Source organism: Salvelinus alpinus, chromosome 17 (assembly GCF_045679555.1).
Source record: "Salvelinus alpinus chromosome 17, SLU_Salpinus.1, whole genome shotgun sequence".
NCBI lineage: Eukaryota > Metazoa > Chordata > Actinopteri > Salmoniformes > Salmonidae > Salvelinus > Salvelinus alpinus.
The window spans coordinates 51,454,038-51,465,392 of record NC_092102.1 but is presented as its reverse complement, the minus strand read 5'-3'; the positions used below and the strand labels follow the sequence as shown (position 1 = coordinate 51,465,392).

Below are 11,355 nucleotides of genomic sequence, written 5' to 3'. Positions count from 1 at the left end.
ATGTAATCTAGCATGGGTAGGATGGTCATCTGAATCAGGGTTAGTTTGGCAGCTGGGGTGAAAGAGGAGCAATTATGATAGAGGATTTAACCTTAGTCTGCAGCTTTGATATGTGCTGAGAGAAGGACAACGTACCGTCTAGCCATTCTCCCAAGCACTTGTATGAGGTGACTACCTCAAGCTCTAAACCCTCAGAGGTAGTAATCACACCTGTGGGGAGAGGGGCATTCTTCTTACCAAACCACATGACCTTTGTTTTGGAGGCGTTCAGAACAAGGTTAAGGGCAGAGAAAGATTGTTGGACACTAAAAAAGCTTTGTTGTAGAGCGTTTAACACAAAACCCGGGGAGGGGCCAGCTGAGTATAAGACTGTATCATCTGCATATAAATGGATGAGAGAGCTTCCTACTGCCTGAGCTATGCTGTTGATGTAAATTGAGAAGAGCGTGGGGCCTAGGATTGAGCCTTGGGGTACTCCCTTGGTGACAGGCAGTGGCTGAGACAGCAGATTTTCTGACTTTATACATGGCACTCTTTTATAAAAGGTAGTTCGCAAACCCATGTAAAAAAAGGATTATTAGGGTAATCGTCCTTACAAGCATGTAAACGTTTTAAAACTAACAATTATATTCTGACTACCCACAACAGTTGTATTATATAACCGAACAGTATGTACTTTATATTTTACATTTACACAAGGATGAACAATTAGATGTGGTGGTGAACTCAACCAGTGTTCCAAGTTAAGGAAAAGATGTCTCTCCCCTCATTAGCAACACAACATTCACACAAAATAAGTCACATCTCCAGAACTGGTAAGAAAAGGATGCACTAAAAAGTTTTATTTTCCATAGTAATATTCACAAACAGTTTAATACCCAAACATCTGTCAGATCAGATTGAACAAAAGCTCAAATTCTCCATCAGCTAGCTGTTGCTTCCATAGAAATATAATCTATTCCAACAATCTATTCTAGATTCTATTTCTATGTTTGGTTCTTAATACAACCTCCTGACGTCCCTGCCTGCCAATGCATCTTGGGCATTATAACCATAACGACGATATCAACAAGGGTTCTGCATTATAGTCAATGAGGAAAAACAGAAGCGAGAACAAGACAGAGCAGGAAGACATTTCCTTTTTAATATTTTTTTTTTTTTTTTATATCTAGACAAAGCAACCGAGATGACAAACATGTAAAAACATTTTTGTTACAGATAATTATATAAAAAGCAGTATTTTATTTTTTATTTTTATTTTTTACTTCTTGCTACGTGAAGGAACTTATTTACAATTAAACCGATACTAGCTGAGCCAATCAATCACTCTTCCTGCCATCATATCCCACCGCTAGGTAACCAAAAACCTCTCCGTTCAAAAACACTAGTCACGTTACACACTTGCATACCTTAACACATAATACACCAAAAACAAAATGTCAAATGGTTATCAATACGAAAAGTTTACACAATTTGGGGGCAGAACATTTCTGAGAATAAACTGGGATTTATCTAAAAAAAAAATAAAAAAACGAAAATAAAACAAGCCTTGGGAAAATAAAAATAACCTTTTGAATTCCATAGTCGAACAAATTAATTCTACTATGGAATATCAACAGATTGAGAAGGGGAAAGATGAAAATAAATATTTTTTTCAGCAAATTAATTCCTTTAATAAAAAAATTAACAAAAATAAAACAATCCACTCCTCTTTTTCTGACTAATCTTATGTTCTGCAGCAGAGCAAGTACAAAAAGTCCTTGTTACGTAAATCGTTCGTTACACCACCGATTCTGAAACTGTCAAATCAGGTTATAAAATATGTATTGGGTTGTTTCACCCTGGCAGTCAGCCAATCACTGTCACCCTGGCAGTCAGCCAATCACTGTTCAACAAATTCCTCCAATGAAAGCAGAGAAACTACCAGAGTAGATAGTCAACTAGAGGGAGAATAAAGCAGTCTCCTAAACTTACATGAACCACAGGTATTTTTTTCTGAAGCTAATCCTTTAACTCGGTCTCCTCTCTGACATAGCTACACATTAAAACACAGTGATGTCACAAAGCAAGATGACAGCCGGGACAGATACAGAGTATTGATTGGTTGATGAGGATTCCCCTGGAATGGATAACACTGCCCCCCCCCCTCCCAACGTCCCGCTGTCCGTTTGGTGTATTTATTAAATCTCCATGACGATGTGACAATGACATCATCTTCTTCTGATCCAACTGTCTCCTATGGCAACAGTCTGATTCTTCTGAGTGCAACCTACTGATGCCCACACCCCCCCCCCCTCTCCAATGACATAATGAGATACACTAGATTGTATTATAAGCCGTTATTTGTGTTGTCTATTGCTTGTGTAGATGAACAGGGGAGAGGAAACGCATGAAAGAGACTAGAGAACTATCTAGCAACTACAGTTAGACCAGACTGAACAGTTTTTTGATTCCACAGAAAATCATATCATAGGAAAATAAAAAGTTAATTATGCGCTTTCCATGGTTTAAACAAGTAAATATCAATAATAATATCAATAATAATAATAATAATACAATAAGAAATACAGAAGAATGAAATAAGGCGTCCACGGCACCACAACGTCCAGTGATGAGGGCAGGGGATCTGGTGTTTCTCAGCTTTATCTATTTTACAGCCATTTTGTGACTGATGGGTTGTTGGGTTCAGGATGGGGTCTAGGTTCAGGACGGGGCCTGGTCTGGGTTCAGGACGGGGCCTGGTCTGGGTTCAGGACGGGGCCTGGTCTGGGTTCAGTACGGGGCCTGGTCTGGGTTCAGGACGGGGCCTGGTCTGGGTTCAGGACGGGGCCTGGTCTGGGTTCAGGACGGGGCCTGGTCTGGGTTCAGGACGGGGCCTGGTCTGGGTTCAGTACGGGGCCTGGTCTGGGTTCAGGACGGGGCCTGGTCTGGGTTTAGGACGGGGCCTGGTCTGGGTTCAGGACGGGGCCTGGTCTGGGTTCAGGACGGGGCCTGGTCTGGGTTCAGGACGGGGCCTGGTCTGGGTTCAGGACGGGGCCTGGTCTGGGTTCAGGACGGGGCCTGGTCTGGGTTCAGGACGGGGCCTGGTCTGGGTTCAGGACGGAGCCTGGTCTGGGTTCAGGACGGAGCCTGGTCTGGGTTCAGGACGGAGCCTGGTCTGGGTTCAGGACGGGGCCTGGTCTGGGTTCAGGACGGGGCCTGGTCTGGGTTCAGGACGGGGCCTGGTCTGGGTTCAGGACGGAGCCTGGTCTGGGTTCAGGACGGGGCCTGGTCTGGGTTCAGGACGGGGCCTGGTCTGGGTTCAGGACGGGGCCTGGTCTGGGTTCAGGATGTGCTGTTGTAGGGTTAGATGGGGTTCTGGTAGAGGTTGGGGTCCGGGTGGAGCCTGGTCTGGGTTCAGGATGTGCTGTTGTAGGGTTAGATGGGGTTCTGGTAGGGGTAGGGGTCCGGGTGGAGCCTAGGGTATTGTATTCAGTAGGAAGGTGTTGTTTTCAGTTCAGTCATAGTCATCATGGACAACAAGGGGAGAGGAAGGAAACCCCCTCACTGGTCTGATCTGGCCTTCTTTGGACCAGCAGCTTTCCTACAAGAGGAGAGAAAACATGATTCAACAGATGAACATGGATAGGACTGCAGAGTTAGGACAGATAGTTAAGTTGAAAGTTAAGAGTTATGACAGAGGGGTGGGACAGGCTTGGCCACAACCGACTACTGAAAAACTTTTTTTCCCCAAACACTTTTGCATTTCCAAATAAATAAATAAATGAAATCATAGTATTTTTAAGGAATGTACAGTTAAAATACCTGAATTCATGAATTCTACTTCTTATTTAATCGTTCTGTGGATATTAAAAAGAGAGAGAGAGAGAGAAGGATGAATCCTAGTACTCACATGTCAGGCGAGGAACCTGGTCTCTTAACAGTAGGTTTACCTGCAAGGCCATCTTTACTAATCTCTACAGGGAGAGGGGAAACGGTTAGGATTGTACCGAACACAAAAAATATAAAAACGCTATACGCAACAATTTCAAAGATTTTACAGGAGTTACAGCTCAGATAATTACAAGATAATACAGTTCAGGGAAATCAATCAATTGAAAAATTCTATTAGGCCCTAATCTATGGATTTCACATGACTGGGAATACAGTTGGTCACAGATATTAAAAAATATAAAAAAATAAAGATATGGGCGTAGATCAGAAACCAGTTGGTGTCTGGTGTGACCACCATTTGCCTCATGCAGCGTGACATCTTCACAGAGAGTTGATCAGACTGTTGAATATGGAATATCGTCCCACTCTTCAAATGGTTGTGTGACGATGCTGGATATCGACGGGAACTGGAACACGCCGTCATACACGTCGATCCAGAGCATCCCAAACATGCTCAACGGGTGTGGTGACGTCTGGTGATTATGCAGACCATGGGAAAAAAACGGGGAAATTCACAGCTTCCAGGAATTGTGTACAGATCCTTGCGACATGTGGCAGTGCATTATCATGCTGAAACATGAGGTGATGGCGGCGGATAAATGGCACGACAATGGGCCTTAGGATCTCGTCACGGTATCTCTGTGCATTCAAATTGCCATCGATAAAATGCAATCGTGTTGGTTGTCCGTAGCTTATGCCTGCCCCATACCGTAACCCCACCGCCACCATGGGGCACTCCGTTCACAACGTTGACATCAGCAAACCGCTCACCCACACGACGCCATACACGCTGTCTGCCATCTGCCAGGTATAGTTGAAACCAGGATTCATCCGTGAAGACCACAGTTGTCCAGTGGCCATCGAAGGTGAGCATGTTGCCCACTGAAGTCGGTTACGACGCCGAACTGCGGTCAGTTCACGACCCTGGTGAGGACGAGCACGCAGGTCAACTTTCTCGAAACGGTTTCTGGCAGTTTGTGCAGAAATTCTTCAGTTTGTGCAAACCCACAGTTTCATCAGCTGTCCGGGTGGCTGGTCTCAGACGATCCCGCAGATGAAGAAGCCAGATGTGGAGGTCCTGGGCTGGTTACACGTGGTCTGTGGTTGTAAGGCCAGTTGGACGTACTGCTAAATTCTCTAAAATGACGTTAGAGGCGGCTTATGGTAGAGAAATTAATAATACATTCTCTGGTAACAGCTCTGGTGGACATTCCTGCAGTCAGCATGCCAATTGCACGCTGCCTCAACTTGAGACATCTGTGGCATTGTGGTGTGTGACAAAACTGCACATTTTAGAGTGGCCTTTTATTGTCCCCCAGCACAAGGTGCACCTGTGTAATGATCATTTTGTTCAATCAGCTTCTTGATATGCCACACCTGTCAGGTGGATGGACTATCATGGCAAAGGAGAAATTCTAACTAACAGGGATGTAAACAAATTTGTGCAACAACATTTTAGAGAAATAAGCTTTTTGTGCATAATGGAACATTTCTGGGCTGTTTTATTTCAGCTCGTGAAACATGAGACCAACACTTTACATGTTGTGTTCATATTTGTGTTCAATGTAATATTGACAACCGAATCGAGCTTAACATAACGTTCCGTACCTTGGAGCCACCTGACCTGCGTGGCAGGTCCGTAGCCTTTCTCGTTGCGGGCTGCGATACGGAAGATGATGGCAGGCTTGGTGGTGTAGTCTATGTGTGCGTTGGAGAGGCTGGACGACTGCACCAGGCAGGAGGGGTTGGGCCCACAGAAGACCCGCATGAAAGCCAGCTGGGCTGGGGTGGTGGTGGTGGTGGGCTTGGCCTGTTCCCCGCTCTGGGCACTCTGGATGGCCAGGTACACCGAGTACTCAATGATCTTACCAGATGTGACCGACGGAGGCTCCCAGGTCAGGTGGGCGCCGTCTGGGCTCTGAATGGGGAGGAGGAAGAGAGGGGAAGAAAGCGTGATATGAGCTATAAATACAGAATCATATAAACAAGGTGAAATAAAATATATGTTTGATAAAATAACACTTCCTGGGTAAAATATGTTTGATAAAATAACACTTCCTGGGTAAAATATGTTTAAGAATTTGTTCTTTACTGACTTAACTGGTTAAAAACTAAAAATGTAATTTAATAAAATAAAATGTGTTACCTTGCTGATCTTGATAGCACAGGGAGCTCCGGGGAAGCCTGGTAGACAGGTCTTGAAGGCTGAGACCTCCGAGAAGTTCCCCCGGCCACAGGTGTTGATCCCGGCCACCCTGAATTTATAGGCCGTCCCTGGCTGGAGATCCAACTTCCTCATCTGACTGTAGTCCGGGATCGTCCCAGAGTCATCCTACAACACACAAGAAAAACTACATGTTTTCCTTGATCTCTTATCTGGCTATACTCCATGACGTAGACTGTAGGCTTGTTCATTTAGCTGACAAGATATGTTTATAAGTCCCGTGACATTATTTTATATTATACGATTTTATAGTAAGAACAATATAATTGAACTTAGCTGAAAATATTAAGGACATTTTCCCCCATTACGGAGTAAGTGTGTATATGATGTGGCTATATTGAGGTGATAGCGATTACGTGAAACAGGTCCTATATGCTAGATTTAGAGTTATTTATTATTATTTATTTAGTTATTTATACAAACCTTACAATGTCTGAGAAATCAAAACATTCAGTGGCATTTGGAAAGTATTCTGACCCTTACACTTTTTTCAACATTATGTTACATTACAGCCTTATTCTAAAATGGATTAAATAACTGTTTTTCCTCATCAATCTACACACAATACCTCAATGACAAAGGTAAAACAGGTTTGTAATTTTTGCTAATTTATTACAAATAAAAAACTGAAACACCTTATTTACATAAGTATTCAGACCCTTTGCTATGAGACTGGAAATTGAGCTCAGGTGCATCCTGTTTCCATTGATGATCCTTGAGATGTTTCTACAACTTGATTGGAGTCCACCTGTGGTAAATTCAATTGATTGGACATGATTTGGAAAGGCACACACCTGTCTTTATAAGTTCCCACAGTTGACAGTGCATGTCAGAGCAAAAACCAAGTCATGAGGTCGAAGGAATTGTCCGTAGAGCTCCGAGACAGGATTGTGTCGAGACAGGATTGTGTCGAGGCACAGATCTGGGTACCAAAACATGTCTGCAGCATTGAAGGTCCCCAAGAACACAGTGGCCTCCATCATTCTTAAATGGAAGAAATTTGGAACCACCAAGACTCTTCCTAGAGCTGGCCGCCCGGCCAAACTGAACAATCGGGGGAGAAGGGCCTTGGTCAGGGAGGTCACCAAGAACCCGATGGCCACTCTGACAGAATTCCAGAATTCCTCTGTGGAGATGGGAGAATCTTCCAGAAGGACAACCATCTCTGATGAAACCAAGATTGAACTCTTTGGCCTGAATGCCAAGCGTCACGTCTGGAGGAAACCTGGCACCATCCCTTCGGTGAAGCATGGTGGTGGCAACATCATAGTGTGGGGATATTTATCAGAGGCAAGGACTTGGAGACTAAATCAGGATTGACGGAAAGATGAACGGGGAAAAAAGTAGAGATCCTTGATGAAAACCTGCTCCAGAGCGCTCAGTACCACAGACTGGGGTGAAGGTTCACCTTCCAACAGGACAACAACCCTAAGCATACAGCCAAGACAACGCAGGAGTGGCTTCCGGACAAGTCTCAATGTTCTTGAGTGGCCCAGCCAGAGCCTGGACTTGAACCAGATTGATCATCTCTGGAGAGACCTGAAAATAGCTGTACAGCGACGCTCCCCATCCAACCTGACAGAGCTTGAGAGGATCAGCAGAGAAGTATGGGAGAAACTCCCCAAATACAAGCGTGACAAGCTTGTAGCATCATACCCAAGAAGACTCAAAGCTGTAATCGCTGCCAAAGGCACTTGAACAAAGTACTGAGTAAAGGGTCTGAATACTTATGTAAATGTGATATGTTTTTTAAAAAAACATGTTTTTGCGTTGTCATTATGGGGTATTGTGTGTAATTTTTTTATTTAATACATTTTAGAATAATGCTGTAATGTCATGTGCTCTCCAACCTTGTTCCTGCAGCTACCCAGTCCTTCATTTAACATCGAATGTAACATGTTTTCACAAGGAAAGACAGTGTCACTAAACTGTCGACAGCCTTTCTGCGCGCTCTAGAAACGAATAAAAAGGTGAGAGAGGAGGCTGTATAGCTAAAAAGGTTAACGGTGTCACGCAATTAATTATGAAAATATATTTTTAAAATTCTCTCTAAATCGAAGGCTAACTATAAGCCGCCCGGCACAATTCTTGAACCAACAGCATCGCCAAGGGTTATAGGTTCTCTCCCAGACTCAAGAATAAACATTTGAGCGTAGCATTAGATAACCAGTCCATTCAGTACGCATCATAACAGTCCACACTCAAAAAGCCTACACCAATTATCCTAAATCAGTCTTGTTTTCTGTTTTGGGTAACATGCAGTAGCCTATGTATCTTATAAGGGTACAATCGTTATTTTAATTCAGTTTTATTTTTCCCCAAGCTTGGGCTCATAGGCTCTAATATAATTATGGGTGCTTTGAATGAATCCTCACCTCAGAAAGCGCTGTCCATTTTGTTGCGTTAGGCTTTAAAACAACATAAAAAAACAACCATGTTTTCCACTGTTTCAACCCGCTGTTGAACTTGTTTCTTCAAATCTGATCGTCACAGTGAGGGGAGTTTTAAAAGCTGCGTACTGTTTTGATGATCAGTGTTGGATGTGATTTTACATTGCATTGATGTCAGAGGGGTTAGAGGGACAATAGAGGCCTGAGTACCAGGCCATTAGGACCTGATGGAGGGACAATAGAGCCCTGAGTACCAGGCCATTAAGACCTGATGGAGGGACAAGAGAGCCCTGAGTACCAGGCCATTAGGACCTGATGGAGGGACAATAGAGCCCTGAGTACCAGGCCATTAGGACCTGATAGAGGGACAATAGAGCCCTGAGTACCAGGCCATTAGGACCTGATGGAGGAACAATAGAGCCCTGAGTACCAGGCCAGTAGGACCTGATGGAGGGACAATAGAGGCCCGAGTACCAGGCCATTAGGACCTGATGTTACATTAGGACCTGATGGAGGGACGGTAGAGCCCGTAGAGCCCCGAGTACCAGGCCATTAGGACCTGATGGAGGGACAATAGAGCCCTGAGTACCAGGCCATTAGGACCTGATGGGGGGACAATAGAGCCCTGAGTACCAGGCCATTAGGACCTGATGGAGGAACAATAGAGCCCTGAGTACCAGGCCAGTAGGACCTGATGGAGGAACAATAGAGCCCTGAGTACCAGGCCATTAGGACCTGATGGAGGGACAATAGAGCCCTGAGTACCAGGCCATTAGGACCTGATGGAGGGACAATAGAGCCCTGAGTACCAGGCCAGTAGGACCTGATGGCCGTTAGCAAGTGGGGTACAACCAAAGCATGTTTAGAATGCATAAAAGGAGATCACCGTGACTCATGACAAACAGCCCTAGTAGAAGGAAGCCGTAGATCTTAAGTCTCTCCTTGATTCGTCGCATCGTCTCTCCTTACCTCCTCAAAAAGCACTGGAGGAGAAGTTCAGAGGGAGGGACCTTGGGATATTCTCCTCCAACACATTTTGAGAATGAGACTATGAGCGAGCGTGTGAGGAATTGAGGAAAACAAAAAATCAGAATGTGTGAAACCACTATAAAAAGCTCTATATAAACCCAAATGCATTATCGTCGATACTATTAGTGACTTCAGAAACAACAGTAGTCAACGTTGGCGGTGTCGATCGTCGCCGTTAGTGACTTACATCAACAGCAGCCGCGTCTTCGTCGGGTAGGTAGTAGTGCGTGACCACCGTGTTGGTAACCTTGACGATGCCAACGTCAAACCACTGGTTGTCTTTCTTCAGCGGGGCTTTGGCCACCGCGGGAGGTGGTCCTGGCCTCTGGAGAAAGACACAGCGTTTAATAACACAATATGAATAACATTTATTAATTCGAGGAATAGATAAAGACAGAAAAAATATGTAATAATTAAAATGAGCGGATCTACATTAATATGTTATTTATCATTTCTTTAGGAACCTTTATTCAGCCAGATAAGTTATTAAAAAAAAATATATATATATAGATATTTTACAATAATGAGGTGGTTTGTCAAAGAGGAGAACAGAAATCTGGACGACACATGATGGTTAGAAAACACACTTGTCACGAGCATGTATGACCCTTTAACAATGTGTTATAAAACCATCTCATAGTGAACTAAATAACAGCCATTTTGAGTTACTTCAATGATTTAAAAAATCCGGTTAACAGAGGTCAGCCAGAAAGCCAGCCACAGCCTCACCCCAGCAGCAGACTCTATTCCATTGACCACCTCTGCCGTGGTCGTAGCTGCCTGTATCTTAGCCGGGCTGGCCACCATCATGGTCTGAGTGGGGGTTAAGGTGCAGGACGGGGCTAGCCGGGCCACAGCCTGGGTCACTGCAGCAGCCAGCTCATCGGCGTTACTCTCTGACGCCGGGTCGTTCAGGCTGTCTGCTGGGGCCAGGCCCTCGGTGGGCTGGGTCAAATCATAAACTTTATTTATATAACTCAGTTCAAAGTGCTTACTTAACAAATGCAAAGAATACATTCAGATCACCGAAAAGACAGACGGACAGAAAAGACAGGGACAGACAAGACAGGCTGCACAATAATTAGCAGACCACCGGTTAGAGACAGAGATGCAGGCAGACCACCGGTTAGAGACAGAGATGCAGGCAGACCGGTTAGAGACAGAGATGCAGGCAGACCACCGGTTAGAGACAGAGATGTAGGCAGACCACCGGTTAGAGACAGAGATGCAGGCAGACCGGTTAGAGACAGAGATGCAGGCAGACCACCGGTTAGAGACAGAGATGCAGGCAGACCGGTTAGAGACAGGCAGACCGGTTAGAGGCAGGCAGACCGGTTAGAGACAGAGATGCAGGCAGACCGGTTAGAGACAGAGATGCAGGCAGACCACCGGTTAGAGACAGAGATGCAGGCAGACCACCGGTTAGAGACAGAGATGCAGGCAGACCACCGGTTAGAGACAGAGATGCAGGCAGACCACCGGTTAGAGACAGAGATGCAGGCAGACCGGTTAGAGACAGAGGCAGGCAGACCGGTTAGAGGCAGGCAGACCGGTTAGAGACAGAGGCAGGCAGACCGGTTAGAGACAGAGACAGGCAGACCGGTTAGAGACAGGCAGACCGGTTAGAGACAGGCAGACCGTTAGAGACAGAGGCAGGCAGACCGGTTAGAGACAGGCAGACCGGTTAGAGACAGAGGCAGGCAGACCGTTAGAGTAAAACAGCGGTTGGGCCGACTGACCTGGTTGTGTTGTGCTGCTGCCTGGGCAGTAGGAGATAGT

The 11,355-nt window shown here is 45.2% G+C and overlaps 1 protein-coding gene across 4 annotated transcripts in view; it reads right to left on the bottom strand.

The window, feature by feature from the left end:
- Positions 1-816: 816 nt before the first annotated feature.
- The window catches only part of LOC139543147 (host cell factor 1-like), a 51,443-nt gene continuing 40,904 nt past the window's right edge, over positions 817-11,355 (bottom strand). For 3 of the 4 annotated variants that reach the window (XM_071349382.1, XM_071349379.1, XM_071349384.1), the window contains exons 24-30: positions 11,316-11,336; positions 10,306-10,521; positions 9,764-9,901; positions 6,080-6,265; positions 5,542-5,851; positions 3,893-3,956; positions 817-3,583 (exon numbers count right to left, since the gene is read on the bottom strand). In XM_071349382.1, coding sequence (XP_071205483.1) covers positions 3,544-3,583; positions 3,893-3,956; positions 5,542-5,851; positions 6,080-6,265; positions 9,764-9,901; positions 10,306-10,521; positions 11,316-11,336 — 975 coding nt within the window. In that variant the 3' untranslated portion in view covers positions 817-3,543. The remainder of the gene's footprint in view (positions 3,584-3,892; positions 3,957-5,541; positions 5,852-6,079; positions 6,266-9,763; positions 9,902-10,305; positions 10,522-11,315; positions 11,337-11,355) is intronic. The other variant, XM_071349383.1, reaches the window with a different exon arrangement.